This window comes from Hoplias malabaricus, chromosome 17, assembly GCF_029633855.1.
Source record: "Hoplias malabaricus isolate fHopMal1 chromosome 17, fHopMal1.hap1, whole genome shotgun sequence".
Classification (NCBI taxonomy): Eukaryota; Metazoa; Chordata; class Actinopteri; order Characiformes; family Erythrinidae; genus Hoplias; species Hoplias malabaricus.
The window spans coordinates 4,142,948-4,167,197 of NC_089816.1; the positions used below are offsets into that span (position 1 = coordinate 4,142,948).

The 24,250-nt window shown below is 38.8% G+C and overlaps 1 protein-coding gene across 1 annotated transcript; it reads left to right on the forward strand.

The window, feature by feature from the left end:
• Window positions 1–607: 607 nt before the first annotated feature.
• On the forward strand, window positions 608–17,846 carry xpnpep2 (X-prolyl aminopeptidase (aminopeptidase P) 2, membrane-bound). The gene is made up of 21 exons (XM_066649901.1): window positions 608–653; window positions 1,188–1,255; window positions 1,988–2,098; window positions 2,337–2,400; window positions 2,881–2,985; window positions 5,392–5,478; window positions 5,650–5,793; window positions 6,086–6,187; window positions 7,029–7,110; window positions 7,213–7,414; window positions 8,676–8,765; window positions 9,208–9,317; window positions 10,487–10,564; window positions 10,723–10,794; window positions 13,056–13,116; window positions 13,218–13,287; window positions 13,837–13,941; window positions 15,293–15,352; window positions 16,229–16,305; window positions 16,405–16,494; window positions 17,134–17,846. The coding sequence occupies exons 1-21, from the start codon at window positions 608–610 to the stop codon at window positions 17,323–17,325; spliced, it is 2,016 nt and encodes a 671-aa protein (XP_066505998.1). The 3' UTR covers window positions 17,326–17,846.
• Window positions 17,847–24,250: the final 6,404 nt, after the last annotated feature.

The following is a 24,250-nucleotide window of genomic DNA, read 5'->3' on the forward strand; positions in this document are numbered from 1 at the left end:
TTTTTCTTGCTGTTCTCATTATTATAAGCATTTACCTCAAGTTCAGTTTTAAAGAGTCTAAAATCACCATGTTCAATGGCAAGTGTGGATTTTAGAGGTGTAATTGAAATCAGAAGAAATGCTGAATGAGGTGTTCGCTAACATGTGGTCATAATAATGTGTGTTTTGTGCAGTAGACGGATGAGTGATGAAGTGTATGATTATGGTTGGTGTGTATTATAAGTCAGAAACATTTGCTTGTCTGTATAATGTAACGAGAAAATTACTGGAATTTCCTCTGTGACAGTCAGATGATTTCCCTGAGTCCCTGGAGTGAGGGCACCATTAAATTGAGAGAGGGGGAGAGAGAGAGAGTGAGAGAGAGTGAGAGTGAGAGAGTGTGTCCTAGAAAAAACGCACACTCACCCCTTCTTGCAAGAGCAAGCATGCCTTTATTGCAAGAGTAAAGAGCCAAAGTTCCACCCCCTCGTCTACTGCGTATTACTCTGATCAGAGAACGCCTCAGAACACAGATAGAAGATATTGCATATATATATATACACTCACACACATCTGCTCTGCTGCTTCTCCGTGTGTGTGTGGATTTGCTGGGAGCACATGGTCCACAATGACTTCTAGGTGGATTCTGGTTCTCTGTCTTGTGGTTCTTGAAGGTAATAGAAATAGTTTAGAAATATTAGACGTAAATAAAGAAGGGTTGCATGCTTAATGATCTATTATTAATGATTTATTATCTGTTGTTTGTGATGAATATGTGGCTTTATTCATTAAAATATGTTTGCATCTGAGATTGTATTCTGCATTGGCGAGTCGGTTTATAGATATTTATTTACTAACCTGGTGTATCTTTGGGTTTTGGGTAATGGGTGTTGTTTGGATTTATTTTTGGATTGTTTTTCACTCATGCCGTGACATGTGCTAGGTTCACTCCAATGTGGCTGTCTTTCTATAGAAATGGGCATTTTTCTGACTTATTTTCTTACTTATTTAAATGTATTTATATTATAGGAAGTTAAAGAAGCTAGTAGTGTTAAAGTGTCATGAAACTTTAGGACCAGTCCACTCACTTTAGCTCATCAGCACACAAGCTAAAGAGCGTTCACTATTGTATTTGGATGGCTAACGAAAACAAAGTGAATGATTGTGATTGTTGTGCTTTCTTTGTGTTTTTGTACTCTTCATTACAGGAGAGAGGCATGCAGCATTTGCTGAGGGAGGAGCAGGGAGTGAAAGGAACTGCTCTACAGTGCCGCCGGTACTCTGTCTCTCTACCCTCAAATACACTTCATCTCTCTCTCTCTCTCTCTTCCAAATTCCTGTCATCGTGGCCTGTTCTTTTTCTGTTTTTTTCTCCCCTGGGTGTTGGTCACAGTGAGCATCAGCTCTGCTCAGGCAGCCTCCAGATTTAATCCAGGCTGCCAGGTGTGAAGGATTTAGCACCGGTACCTTGTTCCCTTTTGTGGGTTCTTCTTACTGTAATGTTCTGCTCCTGAATGGCTATTTTCTGCTCTGAAGACACTACATTGAGATGTCTTTTTGGTTTATAATAAATAAAAAAAAAATAATAATAAAACCAAATGGAGTGATATGGATTCAAACAATAGGGATATAATGAAACTATAAAATGAATATCTTCATTAGTAACACTGTTAGGATTACATTAACTGGTTAAGAAATGTTTCTGAAAACAACATGCTTCTTTAAGGGTCTGGACAACACAGCGAAACAAATCCTCTAGAGTTCTTGAAGAATCTTGTGTCTAAAACACTGGGCTTTGTTCAATACTGAACGTGTGTAAAAATCCTTAAAGAAACAAAGCTGAAGGGACTAGAAGATGCTTAAAATGAATACATTGTTTGAGAAGAATAATCCTCACATTGTCTCATTGGTTCCCAGTTAATTCAAAAGTTGTATTTCTGTTTTTGTTTGTTTATTTTGTTTGTTTGTTTGTTTGTTTGTTTGTTTGTTTGTTTGTTTGTTTTTGCAGTATCTCCCCTCAACAGCTGTGAACACAACTCTGAGGCTACTTCAGCTGAGAGCAGTGATGAAACCCAAAAACATCTTGGCATACATCATACCTGGAACAGATGCACATCTGGTACCAGAACTCATTTAACGTTCTCTTTTCCTTTTCCTTTCAACCCCCCCCTCCTCCCACACACACACACACACCTTATCCTTTCTTTTTTCCTTTCACCAACCCATCCCTCCATTTCCCTTTCCTTGTTTCCCTATCTTTCATTTCCATTCCTTTTCTCTGAGTCCATTATTTTCCCTAATTTGTATTTTCTCTCTCGTTTTTCATGTTCTTATGAATGACCTCTTGGTTGTTGCAGAGTGAGTACATTGCCCCTCGGGATGCCAGGTTGGGCTGGATATCAGGCTTCACTGGCTCCTCAGGTGTGTTCAGATTTTCTTAAAATACATTAGTGTATTTCCTCCCACAGTCCAAAAACACACGTTGGTAGGTGGATTGGCGACTCAAAAGTGTCCGTAGGTGTGAGTGTGTGATTGAATGTGAGTCTGTGAGTGTGTGTGTCTGTGTTGCCCTGTGAAGGACTGGCGCCCCCTCCAGGGTGTATTCCCGCCTTGCGCCCAATGATTCCAGGTAGGCTCTGGACCCACCACGACACCGTGGTTACAGATAATGAATGAATGAGTGAACATTAGTGTACAGGTGTTCCGTGCACACATAATTAATATAATCACAAAAGACAAGCTTTGACACCCTATATATTTGTCTAGATAAAATAACTAGGCACAATGGCAATTTCCCACAGGGTTAATATTGCAAACGCTATAATAAAACGAATGCAAACATAGCTTTATATCTTTAATGAAATGTTGTAATTTTGAACCGAATTCTTTTTACCTCTAAAGGTACAGCAGTTGTGACCCAGGACAAAGCGGTGTTGTGGACTGACAGTCGCTACTGGGTCCAGGCAGAGCGCCAGTTAGACTGCAACTGGGACCTGGAACGAGACGGTAAGCACAAGAATTAAGAGCTTTGTCACAGTTGTATGCCTAGGCCTTTGGCAAAAATCAAGGTATCACCACATTTCCCCTGCTTTTTGCTTCATGACATGAAACATATTGTAAACAAATGTAAATAAATAATTTATATTAATGGAACTTTTCCCAAATCAATAAGAGGAAACAATTACGGAATCCCTGACGTTAAAAGGGAGCACTTATTGACATTAAGGAGCTGTTGGTTTGGCCTAATGAAAGAAAACTTGGCCCCAACAAGAGATGTGTAAATAAAAACATGGAATTGATTATGTACCTCCCTCAATTAGCAAATCCAACACAGTGTGGCAAAACAAGTTAGTTGTTCCTTGTCAGCTGTGTATAAAAAAATTGGAAAGATTATAAAAGGACAAAATACAGTTACACTCAGGATAACAAGAAAACATAAGGATAGAAAACTCAGAGCAATATCTACAGTAAAGTTTGTTTGTTTGTTGTTCACACTATTATGTTTTGCCATTGATATGTTAAACCTAGCCAGAATGTTCAACTTATAAACAAACTGTTTTCTGTTATCTCTGTGATTTGTTTATTTTCTATGTAAAAAAAGAGAGAGAAGGGTAATTCCATTATTTTCGTTTGCTAAAGTTAAACTATGTGCATATTCTGCTGGTTCCCACTGCAATAAATAAATAAAATTTATTTGTGCAGCAGGTAGTGTCGCAGTCACACAGCTCCAGGGGCCTGGAGGTTGTGGGTTCGATTCCCGCTCCAGGTGACTGTCTGTGAGGAGTGTGGTGTGTTCTCCCTGTGTCTGTGTGGGTTTCCTCCAGGTGACTGTCTGTGAGGTGTGTGGTGTGTTCTCCCTGTGTCTGCATGGGTTTCCTCCGGGTGACTGTCTGTGAGAAGTGTGGTGTGTTCTCCCTGTGTCTGCGTGGGTTTCGTCCGGGTGACTGTTTGTGAGGAGTGTGGTGTGTTCTCCTTGTGTCTGTGTGGGTTTCCTCCGGGTGACTGTCTGTGAGGAGTGTGGTGTGTTCTCCCTGTGTCTGCGGGGGTTTCCTCCGGGTGACTGTCTGTGAGGAGTGTGGTGTGTTCTCCCTGTGTCTGCGGGGGTTTTCTCCGGGTGACTATCTGTGAGGAGTGTGGTGTGTTCTCCCTGTGTCTGCATGGGTTTCCTCCTGGTGATTGTCTGTGAGGAGTGTGGTGTGTTCTCCCTGTGTCTGCGTGGGTTTCCTCCGGGTGACTGTCTGTGAGGAGTGTGGTGGGTTCTCCCTATGTCTGTGTGGGTTTCTTCCAGGTGACTGTCTGTGAGGAGTGTGGTGTGTTCTCTCTGTGTCTGCGTGGGTTTCCTCTGAGTGACTGTCTGTGAGGAGTGTGGTGTGTTCTCCCTGTGTCTGTGTGGGTTTTCTCCGGGTGCTCCAATTTCCTCCCACGATCCAAAAACACACATTGGTAGGTGGATTGGCGACTCAAAAGTGCCCATAGGTGTGAGTGTGTGAGTGAATGTGTGTGTGTTGCTCTGTGAAGGACTGGCGCCCCCTCCAGGGTGTATTCCCGCCTTGCGCCCAATGATTCTAGGTAGACTCTGGACCCACCACGACCCTGAACTGGATAAGCGCTTACAGATAATGAATGAATGAATGAATAAAATAAAAAAAAAACACATATCTCCAAAACTAGTAACTTTCTAAACGTTCAATGAACGCCAGTGTAAAAGATTTTATTCCAAGTAATTTTGGACCATATTGGTCCATTCATCATGAACTTTTCACATAGTCTGACGGACGGCTGCTGTGTTTGATATATGTAGAAAATATTATAACTGTAAACCGCAAATTGGCAAAAAAAAGAGTAAATGTTTTTCACTGGACAGTGATGAAATGTGCATAGTTTTCTTTCTGGTCTTTTGTGGGTTTTCCCTTTATTTCAGCCCCAGTACAACAGCTGTATTATTGTCGGTTGTACCAGTGTACCACTGATAATGTTAACTCTTTGCATATGCATCTTATTAAGTTAATTGGAGGGGTCATAATATGTTTGTCACTACAGAAAGGGGTCACAATGTTAAGATCTCCTGAAAATGAGAAATATAAAGCCCCCAGAGTGTTGGAGCTCCATTCAAATGTTTCTAGAACAATAGAGGCTAAAGCTAACAGAATCCCTATTAATATACCCTCCTTTTTAGAAGTTATGTTGAAGGAGCATTCCAGGTAGGCTCTGGACCCACCACGACCCTGAACTGGATAAGAGTTACAGATAATGAACGAATGAATGATTGAAAGAATGTTGAATGAGCAGGTGTCCACAAACATTTGGCCACATAGTGCATAATAATCACTGCATCAGAAAGTCAAGGAATATTTGTGGGTACCTGATACAAAGCTGTATTGATATGTTTGGTCTAATTATACTGGAACATAGTCTCTATCTCCAGCATCACCAACTGGCTCATAAAAGAAACTAAAGTGGGAGATGCAGTGGGCATAGATCCATTCCTCTTCTCTGTGGGTAAGCAACAGCAAACACACGTTCTCTTTCTTAGAACTTAGAACCCTTCCACTTAAAATTACCCTCATATTAGTGCTGTATATGGATTTACGCTGAAGGTTAATTGATCCAGTAACCAAGGACAACATCCCAATGTGTTCACTATTGGATCATTGCTCTTTGTCAATACAGACACATTTGCTGCCTACAACAACAAGCTGGCTCCAGCTAAACTGACCCTAAAATCTATCACTGATAACCTGGTGGATGAAATATGGGCCGGGCGGCCGCCTCTCCCTCCTGATAACCTCACCCGCTTACCAGACGACTTCATCGGTGTGTTTGTGTGTGAGCCTCCTGTATCTGATTCCTTATCACTTCACTGATAAATACCTGCAAACATAAAAACAGAAAAGCAATCACAGCCATAAAGCTCCCATGTACATTATTGCTTAAAGTAATAAGAATGGCAGATGGCTTTAGGGATAAACGCTATTGTGGTCTGTGTATTTACTCTTCCACAGACAGTTTAATTCTGAATGGAAAGTCAGGTAAATGGAGTGGTCGTAAAGTTCATAAGTATCCACAAGGCCCTGAGTGTGCATTTGTTTTGCATTTGAATCAACAGAGAGGACCTGGCAGAACAAGGTGGACCAGATACGGGATCAGATGATGGAAAATCAATATAAGCCAACTGCTCTCCTGCTCTCAGCTCTGGATGAAACAGCGTGTAAGAGAAATCTTTTTTTTTTTGGTGACCTAAGTTACTAAATCATGGTGATTGTGATAGATGAGTGGTCTTCAGGATTACACCACAAGTCCAAAGTCCCTCGGGTGAGTGGCAAAATGTCTTCCATATTACGCCACAAGTCCAATCTCCTTGATTTACTACACTGAGAAAAGGGATGTACTGAACTAACAAGCTTTAAACGTGTACAGCATGTCCACGTCTAAAATGTTCTAATTTGTGTAATCTATTATTTTAATGTGTACCTAACACTGACACAGAGTCAGTTGTGCACAAACATATTATAAAACATCTCTATAGAGATTATTGTAAATTAAAATGATGCCAGGGAAAGAGATATAGAGCCCTTTTGGGGCTGTAACTTTGTGCTCTAATGTGATGGAACCCCATCCACTACACTTCACATAGTTAAAGTGGTCTCTGTGATACAGAATATTTGTAATGTAATATATGACAATTTATTAAGAATAGTTAAGAAATTATATGCACATTTAAAACAAGCAAATTACATTGTATTTCATATTCTACTGCATTTAAGGAACAATAAATAGTACTTTTACCTTAAAATTACAGCTTCAAAATCTTTGTGATGCTTCACTGATCTGTAAGAGGGAGAAAAGGGCCTTTGTTTGTAGCTTGAGTTCAGCACTGCAAAAAACTGCACTGTGTAATTTAAGGAGGAGGATAGAAACCCCACTACACCACCCCCCTTTTTAGGAACAAAACTGTTTGCAACTTCAGTTTGAAATTAATATTAAATGAATAAATTACGTTGAGGTTCCAGTCTGTTCAAATGTTTTTTTCTATTTTTATTTCCATTCAGGGCTCTTTAACCTGCGTGGTAATGACATCCCCTTCAACCCTTTCTTCTACTCCTACACTCTACTCACATTTGACAGGATATGGCAAGTTGATTATTTTCCTTTTCATAATTATATTACTCTAGAAATGTATATAATCTATACAACATAATTGTGACCACCAACCCTGCTACTTCTCTTTTAAAGGCTCTTTGTTCACACTGAAAGAGTGACAGAAGAGCTGAAGTTGTACTTGAACACTTCCTGCAACACTTCCCACTGTGTGCAGCTGTTTCGGTATGACTCTGTCCGCAGTTTTTTGGTAAACTACCTGCAGGAGCCATTTGTACGAGTTTGGGTGGGAACAGAGTACACTAACCAAGCCCTCTATGAGCTCATCACTCCAGAGGTAAGAGTGTGCTCTGTTACACAGTTGCTATTAGACCAGAGTTTAGCAATTAGAGAGTTTATAAAGGAAGAAGAGACGGGTCACTAGTTAAAAATTAATGGAAAATTAATGGAAATTTTATAACTTGTTATTCTCATCAAGGTGTCTGTTTATGGTTAAAGCCTTGCCCTTTAAAAAAAGAGAGCCAATCAGATCACAGAAAAAAAACACAAACTAAAACATAGTAGAGCTGGTATTTGTCCATTTTTAAAGTCGTATTTTTGTTTTTGGTTCTAGATATAAAGGTCCCTCCTCATTGGAAGAGAATGAAGCCTTATTTTGGACATGCTTACCTATGAATACTATAGTATTTCACACAACAACAGATTTTAAAATAATTCCAACATCATCCAAATGCAAACTCAATAAGCCATCAGCAGTTCTGTCCCTGCAGAGTTCTAAATCACTCTCTGCTTGTGCTTGGTGTGATTTTCATTACTATATGATGTCTCTCAAATGAGGTGTGAAACCATTTTCACGATTACCAGAGCCAATTGTTTTGATTCACTAGGATACACAATGATGGAATGAAATTATTTCTCTCAAATATTTCATTAATACACACAAAAATGAGAGAATCCTCTATTTGTATTTCTTAACTGTTCAGCTAAAGGTGTAAATATTCCTAATTTCGAAGTCCAAATCAAGTTCTAGGGCGGCACAGTGGCACAATGGCACAGCAGGTAGTCTTGCAGTCACACAGCACCAGGGACCTGGAGGTTGTGGGTTCAAGTCCCAGTCCAGGTGACTGTCTGTGAGGAGTGTGGTGTGTTCTCCCTGTGTCTGCGTGGGTTTCCTCTGGGTGACAAAAGTGTCCGTAGGTGTGAATGTGTGTGTGGTGTGCTGGTGCTGGGGTGCTGGGGTGCTGGTGCCACCTCCAGGATTAAGTTCTAATCTGATCATTGTAACAATATAGCAACAGGTTTGATATAAATTCTTATTTTCCGTCTAGGACATATGGAGTGTTTATGCAGCACTGACAACATTAGATGTGTGAAGACAAAAGAACAGTTGTCTCACTTTAAACCATAATGTGAATATAACCATTGTCTTTGATGTATGTGTGAATGTAGTGTGAATCTGTTGCTTTTCTTGATCCTCAGTGATGACCTTATATTTGTCAGAGCAGTTTAAAATGTTAGTTGTAGCTCTTAAGTTAGTCCTTTAATGAGGGAGATGAAAATATTTCACAAGCCAATAAATATGCTCGTTCCCCTTCCAGGAGAAACTCCTGCAAAGCGCATACTCTCCGGTGTTGATCACTAAAGCCGTCAAAGACCAGACAGAGCAGAAGATCCTCAGAGAAGCTCATGTAAGAAAACACTGTTACTCTTAAAAGGAACTTGTCTGGAGCACTCAGACAATAGGAAATTTCCACAGCCATCATTATCTCAGAGTTATTGAGTGATGCTTTATTATGCCATAAAACCAAATCAGGAGAAAGCTCTTTTCAGCCTGACTACAGCACTTTGTTCTTATCAAATAACCTTGATTTAATGCCTCTTTTTTATTGATATTGATGACTTGTCTTTTATATTCACTCTAAATTCTTTGTGGGTGTTATATCTCATAAAGACAAAATTCCATTTTCTATTTTGAGACTGCATTCAATTAAAGCTCCTCAATCTGGCACCTGTTTGGTCTTGTACCAGTGATTTTATTACAACTCAGTGGCGGCAGTATCTTGGAGAACAAGTGTGTTGAGTGCTCATTCTCTCCTTCGAGCTCTGAATGTGTTTACTGGCCTGTCATAGGTAAGGGATGCTGTAGCGGTCATGCAGCTTCTCCATCATCTGGAAAGGACAGTGCCTGAGGGCAAGGAGACAGAGCACACTGCAGCGGAATTTGTCAATATATGTCGCAGGTAGGAAACTGCTGGACCTAAATGAGCAAAAAGAAACTCATTTTACACCTTCTACAATTTTGCACAACTTATATATATATTGTCATTGCTCGAAGAAAATATGATTGATTATTGCTTTTAAATATAAAGTATTCTTTGAAAATACCGGTTGTTGTTTACAATGTGTCTAATTACAGGCCTTAAACTTAAAATCATTACTTTGTAAATCTACCAAATGAGACGAAAGCTCACCTTTGTTCTTAATTTGTGTTGGTAACTGGTCAGTCATACAAGGTTAGTTTTCCATCACTCATACTAGCATATTACACATGCACACAAAAAATACACAAAGATGCACATACACTAGGACTGGGCAATTAATTGACATTCAGAACTTCTAATCAACACAAACTACTTTTAATTTTGCTAAATTTTTTTAAATTCTGTTGACATTCCCCCCATTGTGTGTTTCATGTACTGTCCCCTTAACCCATTCTACCGCACATGCAGTTCTGTGATTCTGTCACATGGAAGTAACATGGAGTGCAACCTAAACACAGAGGCCATTCGAGAAACTCAAGCAGTTTTTCCAGAGAAATATGTCATTTGGACGTATCTTGACTTTAATGAAGATGACACTGAATGTAAAGAAGTAAAACGTAAACACTGAGAAAAAACAGATTCAGCATCCGGCCTTAACACCATCCGTCTGTTTCAACACTTGAAGCACAATCACATCACCACATAAGAGCAGTGCATGGCTTAGAAAAACAAGACTGACCAGCTCCCTGCAACACTGGAAAAAATATGTACAAGCACTGTCTGTGAACTGTTTCTAAACAAAATAATCATTCACGAATCATAACTGAGGTAAAATGTTCAACTAATCGCTATGTTAAGTTGTGGTCATATCACCCAGCACTAACAGACACAAACACACACTAACCTGTCAGTGTCGCTGCTGTGTTGAACAGGAAATGATGAATGTGACAGAGGATAGATGATTATCTGTTTAATAGCAGATGGGCTGCAAACAGATAATGTACACTTATATTTAGGACAAGTTAGGTAGATGGGTATCGTTAAGTGGTCAGTAAATAGAAGGCCTATATTAATTAGTGGACCGTGGGTTTGCTTTCTTTCTATGTGTTTTCATGATGAATGATACGATTGTGTGATTGTCTTGTCAGCAAACAAAAAAACAGCAGGGGGCCAAGTTTTGAGACTATATCTGCCAGTGGACCTAACGCTGCCCTTGCTCATTACAGGTACAGAATACATTGTATAACACTTAGCAGACTGTCCTGTTCATTTTCTGATTTGGATACTGCCCACTTGTGCAGGGCATTGCATATGTTTTATAAATTTTATTGTTATATAATAACATAACTTTTATATATAAAAGTTTATTGATCTAACATTGCAGCCCGTCTAATGAAACCACCAGACAGCTGAGTGTGAAAGAGATGTATCTTGTTGACTCAGGTGGACAGTACCTGTGAGTATGACATTACATGACATATCATTTTTTGATAAGCGCAGCAGTGTGCAAAATACCCACTTGTAATCGGGGTCCCTATGGTGTACAATGTGTGCTGGACACTTGAGTGTTATTTTGGCATTATGAAATATAACTGAATAATTTAGATCACCGCTGCATACTCTAAACATATGTCTAAACAGCCTTTTAGTACTGGATAAGCAGCCTGCGTCTTTTCTCTCCTCACACCTCCTCTGCTCGTATTAGACATAAATAAAAAAGGGGGAGCACCTCCAAGTTCTGCATAATGCATTAAGGAGACAAGTACGGGATAACAATCATTCCTAAAACTGAATAACTAAATAACTTAAGGTGGATGCACACAGCTATGATGTAACTCTTCTGCATTTGTGTGTATATATATATATATATATATGTTTCCTATCTACAGCAGAGCAAAGAGGAGCGAGATAACATACCAAATCCCTACAGCACCCGCCTAATAACAGACTAGTGCTGCTGTGCTGATTAGTTAAAAAATATAAGCATAATTTCTCCATTTCAAGGGAGAATATACAAACCGGATTCCAAAAAAGTTGGGACACTAAACAAAGTGTGAATAAAAACTGAATGCAATGATGTGGAGATGGCAAACGTCAATATTTTATTCGTAATAGAACATAGACGACAGATCAATAGTTTAATCTGAGTAAATGTAACATTTTAAAGGAAAAATGTGTTGATTCAAAATTCCACAGTGTCAACAAATCCTAAAAAAGTTGGGACAAGTAGCAATAAGTGGCTGGAAAAAGGAAATTGAGCATATAACAAACAGCTGGAAGACCAATTAACACTAATTAGGTCAATTGACAACATGATTGGGTATAAAAAGAGCTTCTTGGAGTGTCAGTGTCTCTCTGAAGCCAAGATGGTAAGAGGATCACCAATTCCACCATTGTTGCGCAGAAAGATAGTGCAGCGATACCAGAATGGTGTTACCCAGCGTAAAATAGCATAGACTTTAAAGTTATCATCATCAACCATGCATAACATCATCAAAAGATTCAGAGAATCTGGAACAATTGCTGTGCCTAAGGGTCAAGGCCGTAAAACTCTACTGGATGCTCGTGATCTCCGGGCCCTTAAACGTCACTGCACCTCAAACAGGAATGCCACTGTCAAGGAAATAACAGAATGAGCTCAGGAATACGTCCAGAAAGCATTGTCAGTGAACACAATCCACCGTTCCAGGAAGCCATTTCTAAGCAAGCTCCACAAGCTCAGACGTTTGCACTGGGCCAGGGGTCTTTTAAAATGGTGTGTGGCAAAATGGAAGACTGTTCTGTGGTCAGATGAGTCACGATTTGAAGTTCTTTATGGAACACTGGGATGCCATGTCATCCGGACCAGAGAGGACAAGGATAACCCAAGTTGTTATCAACGCTCTGTTCAGAAGCCTGCATCACTGATGGTATGGGGTTGCATGAGTGCTTGTGGCATGGGCAGCTTGCATGTCTGGAAAGGCACCATTAATACAGAGAACTATGTTCAGGTTCTAGAACAACATATGCTCCCATCTAGACGTCATCTCTTTCAGGGAAGACCCTGCATTTTTCAACAAGATAATGCCAGACCACATTCTGCAGCAATCACAACATCATGGCTACGTAGGAGAAGGATACGGGGACTGAAATGGCAGCCTGCAGTCCAGATCTTTCACCTATAGAGAACATTTGGAGCATCATAAAGAAGAAGGTGCGACAAAGAAGGCCCAAGACGATTGAACAGTTAGAGGCCTGTATTAGACATGAATGGGAGAGCATTCCTATTTCTAAACTTGAGAAACTGGTCTCCTCTGTCCCCAGACGTCTGTTGAGTGTTGTAAGAAGAAGGGGGGATGCCACACAGTGGTAAAAAATGGCCTTGTCCCAACTTTTTTGGGATTTGTTGACGCCATGAAATTTTGAATCAACATATTTTTCCCTTAAAATGATACATTCTCTCAGTTTAAACTTCTGATCTGTGATTTGTGTTCTATTCTGAATAAAATATTAGATGTTGGCACCCCCACATCATTGCATTCAGTTTTTATTCACAATTTGTTTAGTTTCCCAACTTTTTTGGAATCTGGTTTGTACATTTAGATGTTTACTTTTGTTGCAAACCCAGTAGGGTTTAGACATTCACTAAAATGTGTTTTTTAGGGATACCCAAAACGGAAATTACCTTGATATCAAGTCACTACATTAACACACTTGCCACTTAATTCTGTTTCTCAGTGATGGAACAACTGATATTACCCGCACAGTGCACTGGGGAGATCCTACTGCCTTTCAGAAGGTACTGTCAACCGGCAAAATAGAAGGAATTTCAAGTTTACTGCTGCATATTAAATCCAAATATGAGATAACAACGTTTTCTTGTTCATTCTTCTATAAAAGGAGGCCTTCACAAGAGTCCTGATGGGAAATATTGAAATTTCAAGGACCATCTTTCCAGTGGGGACCAAAGGTAAGACACTCTGGCTTTGTTCACACTACAAGAAAAAATCTAATGTATTTCTTATAATTTTAAAGAATCTTATTTCTAGACCAAGTTTTCTCACTTCAGGTCACAACTGACCAAAAGCAATTTGTAACATTTCCTTATGTAGCCAGGTTGTTTGTCATAGTAACAAACTACGAGGGTTTACACTGAAGGTGGGGAGAGAAGAATATCCCACCTGAAATAATAGGAGAAAAATATTAAGTCTATTAGTCTACTTACTTATAAGTCTAATCTAATAGTCTAGTCACATAAGATCTAATGTTATAATGTCCCTCATGTAGAAATCAAATTTTACTGTTAAGGGTATGTAGAATAATCTGATTTGTGCTGCCAATATAAACACAGTTTCTGTGTATTTTTCACGCACATATGCACATTTCATGCATATATACGTATATACTCACAGCCTGCCCCTGTTCTCCCACAAGAGGTCTCCCTCTAGTCAGCAGTTTTACTCACTGACCTCAAAGCAACATCAAATGCAGGCTATTCATCAGTTGTTGTTTTTTTAAGGTATCAACATTGAGATGCTTGGACGCAGAGCACTGTGGGAGGTTGGCCTGAATTACGGTCATGGTACAGGTCACGGTGTGGGGAACTACTTTGGAGTTCATGAATGTAAGTTTGATAGTTTAAAAGGATTTCTCTGTAGTAATAGTTATGTAATAACTATCATAATTGCATACTTAGTTAATAAAGCACTTTCATATATGTAGCAGCTGAAAGCATACTTCACAGACAGGAAATATACTTCAACAGTGCTCTGAGATGGAACCATACATAAAGTATAAATAAATAATTCATCAAAATTTTACATCACAGGAGAACATATTTGAAACACAATATTTATTTAAAAGCTGGATTTAACAAAGATATTTTCAATTTTTTTTAAAGTGTGTACCAAGCCTGACCTTCTAATTAAAAGAATAACAGTGGTTGCACTTTACAGATTGGTAATAAATGTGTAATTGGTAGTAATATAGTAATAAGATGTATTTCCCCATAAATTAAATGTTTCATAGTTTCTAAATGTTTCCTGTTAAATAAGTATTTAGTAATTACACATGTAAATGATTTCTAATATTAATCTTATTACTCAAGAGACAGTAGTCTTATGAAATGATGTGTCGTTAGAATAAAACACCCACTCTACAAATACTGAAATTACAGGGAAACTCCGTTTCCTCATTATTGTGTCTTACAGTAATGTGGGTACCTGCTGTAATGTGTGGTTGCTCTGGTGGGTAAAGCCACTGCCCACTGCTCAGGAGACTAGAGTTCAAAGCCCTGTTTGGCTAAGCAGAGATCAGTATGAGCCAATGACTGAGGTTTGATTTGTTGCTCATGTAAAGCGTAGATCGGTATGAACTGATTATTAGGATTCAATTCCTTTTTCAGGTACAGCGCAGATCAGAAAGGCTTGATGCTATCAGCTGATGTGAGAGGCAATAACTGTCTATACATCGCACTGTACCTAATCTCAGCCACAGACACTCCGCCCACAAGTAGATAAAGAGTCTGATACTTTTAGTGTATTAATCTGGCCTCACTGTCACATCTGCGTATATGCACTTTTTTGTACTGGCTCCGGTACTGGTCCAACGTGAAATACCGCCTCCACACATCCTTCTAAATTTGCAGACTGGTGATTGGTCTTTTGGTGTCTGAGTCAAATTTCTTTTCCTGCAGTAGTGGCAATGCAAGACTTCATTGAATTTGATCATTTAAAGGCATAACAGTGAAGAATCAGAGTCAATCAGATATTGGCTTTTATCCAATTTTTTACATCACTAATTACATATAATTACAGCATATTTTACTTGTGGTCATATTACAAAAAAGTAATAAGAACATGTATTTTGTGATTCACTCTGCTTTAACACTATAGTCAATGGGTGGGTATCATCTATTCCTCTCTCACATCCCAGCTCTTACGTAACCTGACATCTTCTCATATCCTTCTTCTTAGGGCCTGTGGGCTTTCAGTCCAATAATATTGCGTTCAAAGAAGGCATGTTCACATCCATTGGTAAGACATTAGTTTGTAATTCATAATGTAAAACTCATAGCTGAAACAATAACATGTTTAATGGAAGATGCAATTCAATTTGCTGTCAGAACAGAAATATGAAAATATGACTGCTCCTTGAAGTTGTAATGGAATTCAGTGTGGCAATAGTATTTACTGGTCATTTTTATTGGTTTTTCAGCATATAAACAGAGTTTGCACAATATGCCAGAAAGTGCAAACAGAGAGAAATCAGGGGTTAAATTGGATATAGGAAGTGGCAGAAGCAACGCAGTCACACAGCTCCAGGGACCTGGAGGTTGTGGGTTCGATTCCCACTCCGGGTGACTGTCTGTGAGGAGTGTGGTGTGTTCTCCCTGTGTCTGCGTGGATTTCCTCCGGGTGACTGTCTGTGAGGAGTGTGGTGTGTTCTCCCGGTGTCTGTGTGGGTTTCCTCCGGGTGACTGTCTGTGAAGATTGTGGTGTGTCCTCCCTGTGTCTGCGTGGGTTTCCTCCAGGTCACTGTCTGTGAGGAGTGTGGTGTGTTCTCTCTGTGTCTGCGTGGGTTTCCTCCAGGTGACTGTCTGTGTGGAGTGTGGTGTGTTCTCCCTGTTTCCGTGTGGGTTTCCTCCGGGTAACTGTCTGTGAGGAGTGTGGTGTGTTCTCTCTGTGTCTGCGTGGGTTTCCTCCAGGTGACTGTCTGTGTGGAGTATGGTGTGTTCTCCCTGTTTCCGTGTGGGTTTCCTCCGGGTAACTGTCTGTGAGGAGTGTGGTGTGCTCTGGACCCACCGTGACCCTGAACTGGATAAGGATTACAGATGATGAATGAATGAGAAGCAACATTTAGTGGCAAAAATCCAGGAGCTATAGCCACCGTTTTTCTTTTCCCTTATACAGAGCCTGGATATTATAAGCAGAATGATTTTGGGATAAGAATTGAGGATGTTGCTGTCACTATGCCTGCTAACACAAAGGTAAGCACAGGTCACAATTTCCAACACCGTGTGGAGCATTTTTCTGGATTATTTCAAGAGGTGCTGAATTGTTTGCTGTTCTTTTTGATTATTATCCAGCATGGTAATAACTTCCTGACATTTGAAACGGTGTCCCTGGTCCCATATGACAGGAAGTTGATTGACACTTCTATTCTCAGCCTTGAGCAGGTAATGAAACATGCTCCTCTAATGATGTTGCTGTAAAACTTTGTTTGTGCTGCTGATGCAAGGATTGTAAAGTGCTAATTAGAGTTGGCTTCCTTTAAAAATCCCCCTCAACATCCTTCCCCAGTCACAGATCTCAAGCGTATCGGCACAGGGCTGCTTTCATGAAAGCTTTGTGTTTTTTTCGCTTAGTTGAGCAGCAGCTGCTTTATTGAGCTTATATTTCCTGGTGTTGGTTAAAGTGTTGGTTTTTATTCACCTTTAGGCATGCACCTTACATATTAGATTCATTGTAATTACTGAATAATAATATTGAAAAACTGAAACAATTATATTGATCTTTGTTACATGCTAACACACTTCTTGGGTTCATAGTGACAAAGTAATATTTGTTTATTTAAACCTGGGAATAGATTACAGAAAGATTTAGAAAATATATGTATATTTAAAGATAAATAAGGAGAAAATATTGAAATTTGAAAATATTTTAGGTAACTGTCCAAATTAAGCAATTTTATAAAACTAACGTAATGTGTAATGTGCTGATTTTGTTGTGTGTGTTTGTGCTCATGTGTGCTTCTGTTCTGTGAGTTATCTTAAGGAATGACAAGGAAAACCTTTGACTCTTCTCATTTGCTTTAGCTGGTGTGGCTGAACTCGTATTACCAGATGATCCGGGATAAAGTGGGTCCAGAACTGAAGAACCAGGACCTGACGGAGGTGTATGATTGGATGTTGAGGAACACAGAACCTTTACTAAAAGATGGATCATCTGCTGTGGTTCACTCCGTATATCTGCTGCTGCTGCTTGTGCTGCCCACAGCCTTACTGTGAAATCTCCTGAGAAAGATATGATACACACACACACACACACACACACACACACACACACACACATATACCCCAAACCTATCTAAACCAATATATACCACTCCAGCACTGCCCTGACCACACCACTGTCCAATTCTTAATTTGTGGAAATATTCCATAGAACAAAATTATAAAAGCTTTAAGAACTTTTCACATCAGGACACATTGGATGCTCCACTGTTTTTCAGCCTAATCTTCATCTATATTTAGAGGGAATTATATATATTTATTATTTCTGCATATTAAGTAAAAAGAACTAGAATGTTCTATTTTTGCAATGGAGCTTCAATTGACAACATGAACATTTCAATGAATATTTATATGTTTTAGATAATTACCACTCTCCAGATTAGTTTTGTTGTGCCCCTCATACATTTCCAGTGCGACTGCCAGGCCTATTTTTAACCCAGTAACACAAGCAAAGAGATTTTTTTTTCCTCAGTGATACAGCGCCATGTATCTGTTTGGTGGATGTGTTTATATTTTCAAAATGTGGACAATTTTGTATCTACTGACAATCATTGTTGACTGATAATTTATTAAATCAAGCTTCTAACTTTCTCTCAATGTGGTATTACATACTTAAGAAATGTCTGTTCCTGCATAAAGAGAGAGGTTCTGTGGTTTACAATTAACCCCTCAACCCCCATGAACTACCAGGAGCTCCACTTACAGTCAGAGTACTTCACTCTTCCTCTTTCTTCCTTCATTGCTTTGAAAAGAGTGTTTTCATTTTTGTCAAGCTAGTAAATTTGTCAAGAAAGAAATGTAGTTCCTCCAGAATATGGTGGTACGTTAACACAGAAGAGCTGTAGACAGTTACGATAATAAATATAGTCAGTTGGCAAACAACAAAAATATCCATAAATACACTGTAAAAAAAGATGTAATTTTACAGGAAAAATCTTAACGTAAACTACTGTTTCATTTAAATACAGAACATCACTGTGGACTGAAAAGCATTATGGGTAACTTTGTTGTAATTATATAGCCCCCATGTGAGCATTTCCTAAGTTCAGTAACTGTTAGTAGCAAAGGATGCTGGGAAACTGACTGTTCAGCCTGAAATACTTGTCACATAAGGAGTTTGACTTTCGTTTGCATCCTAATTCATTTTGGCTCAAAGATTGTTAATCAGAGGCCGTTTATTTATAAGAGTGGCCTTGACAATACTTTTATTGACAAGGACTTTTATGTTGTATCCACTCTGGTGGAAAAGTGCTACATGAAATATGGCTGAACTAACAGCAGAAGGTGAAATAACGTTCCTACTCATGCATGTAGGAGTTAATCAGTCAGTCTATAAGGTAAAATGCCTCTTCTAGGCCCAGGAGGCGGTCTGGCAATAACAAATACCTACTCAGCAAAAGAATAGCCCATTCAGGTCCAGCCCTAAATTTAATGTACAGTACTGCTTAAAAAGATTTTTTAAAAATTACAGTAATAACCGTGTTGTGTTACAGTAATAAATGTGCTGTATTTACTATTACATACTCTAAGTACTCTAAAAAATATAATAATAAACAAACTGCTGCCAGTAAATTATTGTAAATGTAATAAATTCTCATATCTCCAAGGAAAAGGAGAAGATAAAATAAATACCTTAAGTTTTTAGTGATGGAGAAACCCATGCCCATTAGTATATACTTACATCCTTCAAAATATAAATATATAAGCAATATAAGGTGGAGCGGTAAATATTCAGCTTCGTTGATCTTTTCCAACTTAAATGGTGCCGCAGCTACACTGTGTTTTAACACTGAGAAAGATGCTTGTAAATAAAACTGTATTTAAAGCTGTGTATATGCACTGAATGAAAACTAAACAGAGTGCAACTATTGAAGGTGGAATGTTATAAATCCACTCTCCCAGTCCGCCAGGCACCAGTTAACAGTGAGTCAGGATTTCCCTTGACCAGGAGTGACAGAGAAGCACCAGTCCATCATTACAACCACACAGCAACGTGAGCAAAGAAACACTCCACCAATATTAGGTGTCAAGGAGAAGGAAGATGAGTTCAGTCATGTTAGAGCCTTTTAGCAGCACTTATTGTTCTCCAGAGGTGAAAGTGAATCCAGTTCAGTGTTAACTTTTGTCCAGAAAGAAAATCTCCAGCAGCACTGCTGTGTCTGATCCACTCTTATCAGCACACACTAACATCACCACCACGTCATTGTCACTGCAGTGTTGAGAATGAAACACCAAATAATAAATGCTCTGTGGTGGCCTTGTGATAGTACTGACCATTGAAGATGAAGATAAAAGGATACAAACAACTCCAGTGTGTAATTGTAGAAGTACGAGGTGAACTCATGCGGTCAGTGGAGCTGATTAAATGAACTCTAGAAAGGAGGAGGATATTTTATTATTTCATACTGAAATTATTTTATGCACAGTAGAAAATATAGGTCAACAGCATTAATTAGAGCTGTTATTAGTCCAATGATCATTTTTAATAGCCCCTAGCAGTGTTAAAATGAGCAGATTAAAATGTCTGTGCATGTAATTAAAGTCTCTAGCTCCACAGCTCATTTTGCAGCTATTGAGGTTTGCTGCTTGTGCCAGTGGAGGTCCTGTTGCCTGGCAACGGTTCTGTCAGTGGCATAAAGGTGTAAATGTGGTTTCTGCACTCTCTCTCTCTCTCTCTCTCTCTCTCACACACACACACACACACACACACACACATACACACACACACAAACATGAACACACTGTCTCTATTGCTTTCTTCCTCTTTCTGTTTACTCCTCTCTCTCTCTCTCTCTCTCTCTCTCTCTCTCTCTCTCTCTGTCTCTGTCTTTTGCAGACACTTTGTTTGTTTCTGAACAACAGGATGAGAATGGTGCACGTGTGTAACACCAGGGTCACTAAGGTCTCTCACTTTTCTCTCTCTCACTCTTTTATTATTTTTAATTATTTTAATATTAATTGAAAAAGAAAATCAAATATTGGGAAATGTTGTAAAATTAAAGGAAATGCAACCTTTAATTTTATTTCATTCTCTTGTACCTGTACATAAACACATTTAGAATTTGATGCCTGTAACACACCTCAGAAAAGACAAGGACTGCATGTTTTTTGACTGGCGTGCAGTCCAGATCTGTCTAGTATGGCCTAGCATGAAACTGAGAATAGGGCAACAGCAGCCACAGATTGTTGAGCAGCTGGTATATATCAAGCTAGAATGGGCAAAAACCCCACTTGGAAAATTTTTACAATTACTCTCCTCAGTTCCCAAATGATTAAACAGTGTAATATAAAGAAAGTTAATGTAAGGCAATGGTAAAAATGCCTCTGTCACAGCTTTTTTGAAATGTGTTGCTGGCATTGATTTTTGGGAATCATTTTTTGTACTTTGTCAGTTAAATAAAGCTTCAAAAATTCTTGATTTTATTGCATTTTACAAAATGTCCAAACTCTTCTGGAAATGGAGTTTACACATATAGCTTTCTGTTCATGGGACACATGTGAAACCTGACAAAGCCTGAGATGCTGTGTGCATTTTAATATGTTTCCCTGCTCACCAACATTGTAGAGATTGCTTTTCTTGATTTATTATAGCCTTTCTATTAGTTTTAATTAAGGGTGGGACTTTAACGTGTTAATTTTGATTAATTAATTACAGGGAAAATAAAAAATGTAACGCATTTTAATCGCACTTTGCACCATGGAAAGTTTCTCAGTGCATGAGTTCCAGGCGTACAGATTACAACGACGCACAATGTGATGAACATGACGGAGATGACGGAAGAGACTACGGTGGTGGATGGGAAATTTAAATACAAGAAACTTCCAGATGGAAGTGCAAACAAAAATGTTGTTATTTGCACTTTATGCAGGAAGCAGTTTACGCATCACAGTATCACTTCCACCATTCGTTACCACCTTAATGCAAAACACGTTAGGGCTAGCACGCAGGTCAGTAATGTTTACAGTAATGTAAACAGTGTCTGGGTTCACATTCAGAAACAAAATGTCAAAGTCCACGTCAGACCAATTGACCAACTGGGTGTAGACTGGTGGAAAAATAAACAAGATTTTGAATTTAAGCTTATGTTCGTTGATTCATTCATCAACCAAACTTCAATCAATAATTATCATGCTAACTATCAAAATGTGATTAATTTCGATTAATTAATTACAAAGCTTCTAATTAATTTGATAATTTTTTTTATCAAGTCCCACCCCTAGTTTTAATCATTTTGCATGGATCACTCTTAGGGTGCCTATAGACAATGCAAGGACAGAACAGTAGACGCATGCAGCCCTTGTCCGTCTAGAAGTTCAAAATCCAGATGGAAACAAGACATTTTGTGACTGGAAATAAATAAGGACCGTACCAAACATGGATACACAGACACACATCTTTATATTCTACCAATCTGGCATCATACAGAACTGGGAAATAGTACACAATGCCCTGATTCACCTTTCTGCCATTTTGGATTTAGTCATTCGTCGGTCTGTATCTGCACATCCTCGTCTCTATTGGTTGATGTCCTTTACGACATCAATTCATTGCAGTTCATTGCAGCAAAAGTTGAAATGGCTTGACGGAGCATCGTTAACTGCATACAGTTTGTAGATACATTTAAGGAACGTGTCTCTGACGCCCCATCAGCCGCTAGTGTGCAAACACCCTTATTAGCAAGAAGTCCCTATGATCAAAACCGTTGCCCATGGATTGGATGTTTTTTCTTTATTGCTCTACTACCTTTCTGAGTACACACTAGATATTTTGTGCATAAGAGAAGCAGCCATATTCAAACCAGAGACCAAATAAATTCTTGTCTGATGTGAACAGGTCCGTAGCTGCATGATTTTTTTACTTTTATTATTAATGCTTTTTCTTGCACTTCTGCCATTTTGGTGATTCAACAATTCAACAATTCAACAACAACGTGCTTGGTATGTCTTACAAAAGGCTATTAAGGTCAGTAGATATAATGACACGGTCTCTCTGTTTTCCCCCTCTTATTCCTATCATTCTTATTGAAATTAGAGAAATACATTAAATATTGTTCCCAGAAAAAATAAAATAAATAAAATTAATTAAAACATTATTGCATTTGAGCAACAGGATGAGAGGCAGAGGGAGCACAAACATGTGAGAGTCATTAAGGTAGTTAGATGACAAGTGTTTTTGCAGTTCCTCTGTAGTTGTCATTTGGTTTTGTTTCTGTCTTTTTTTTTGTTTTTTAATGAAGGCAGCTCTGACTGGTGAGGAACTTGGTGATGGGCAAAAAAAGCAAATGTTGCCATGGATGAGATCATTCTGAAAGGAATGATGGCTCCGAAGTTTCTAAATCACATTCTTGTTTCTTCTTCTTTTTGTAAATTAAATAGTGTGTGATCACACAATGTACGCTGGTGGGATCACTTTAAATTAAAAGGCAACCCTGACCCATAATGATTCTCATCATGTGGTCAGCTGAATATAAAAATAACCCTCTCACAAAACACACACACACAAACACACAGGGACTTCCTCTAGTTTCTGTTTATGTACTTCTTTTTCTTGTTGTCTGCTAAAAGACAAGCGCCACTTTCCAAGGGGCATTTAAGGCTTTTTTTATTGTTATTCACAATATATTCACAGTATTTTAACTGTATTCAGAACAGGCCCAAGTCATGAAGCATGTCTTAAATCCCTCTGTGGTCAGGTTTCTGTAACAAATCACACTTTGTTTAAGTCACGTTTACACCTGCTCATTGGTGGCCAGGTTTCAGTACACATCAGCTTGTAAATGCTTTCATTTCTAATGGTGATTTTTGCTTTGTTCTCTTTTTTCTCTTTTGATTTCTCCAGTCTAATTATTTCTGTGTGCTCTTAGTGTTTGATTGGCTAGGTCTAACCTTGTTTTGCACGTTTACATAAATGCATAAAGAGGCGGGACCACTCTTAAGTGCCTGTTGTCTACATAAGACCTAAGACATAATCAAAATATCTCCTTTATCATGTGTTTTCAGGCTTCAGGCAGATTACAAAAAAACTGACTGGGCTTTTTATTTCACAATTTGTGTTTTTGTAGGCTCCAGATTCACAGGTTGCTCAATACTAAGTGCTGTTAATCACTCAATACACTTTGCAAAAAACGTACTCTACTACTTACTCTAAAATCTGACGTTACCAGTGTTTCCATGTACATTTACATACACCCTTATATTACTCAAATGTCTAAAAGTGAAGGAGCTTTCTGTAGATTCCTTCCGATATGTAGATTTCTTACTGATGATCGTGCAGGGAAAATGATGACATCCGTTAATGTTGAGACAGCACCAGTAGTTCAGTTTCAAAAAACGGTAGTTCAGTTAACGTGTCCCTGTGTGGAAGCTGAAGATGTAGGAGTTGACAAGTTTTTAAAAAAAACAAAAAACCTGAACTTATTTTACGTGCTGAATGAGTCACCTCTGAAACTCATGTTTCCCTGGGCCGGCTTTGTTTTGCAAGTTAGACACAACAGCTTGTTTCTTCTGCATTTTCTGTCACACCATAAAACGTAAGTGTACAAAGTGATTGCAAAGGTTTGTTCTATCAGAGGTGAACATTATGGAAACGTAAAATGTATTCCTCATCCACTGTGTAATAGCCTCTGCACTCACTAGATAGGATTTTCAGCCTCATAAACATTAATAAGGTCAGGTACTCATGTTGGATGATTAGTTCTTAATTTGGAACCCATTCCAACGCATCGTAAATGAGTTGGATGAAGCACCATCATTTTGGAAAACACAGCTGCACTGCTTCACAGCCCAATGCTAGGGGCTTTATGTTATTGTAACTCAAACTTGGTGTAGGGAGATACAAGACATGAATGAACAACAAACCATTTGTGATATCCCTGAACATACCTGAATTTACTCATTATACAAGGTTTCCACAAAAAAA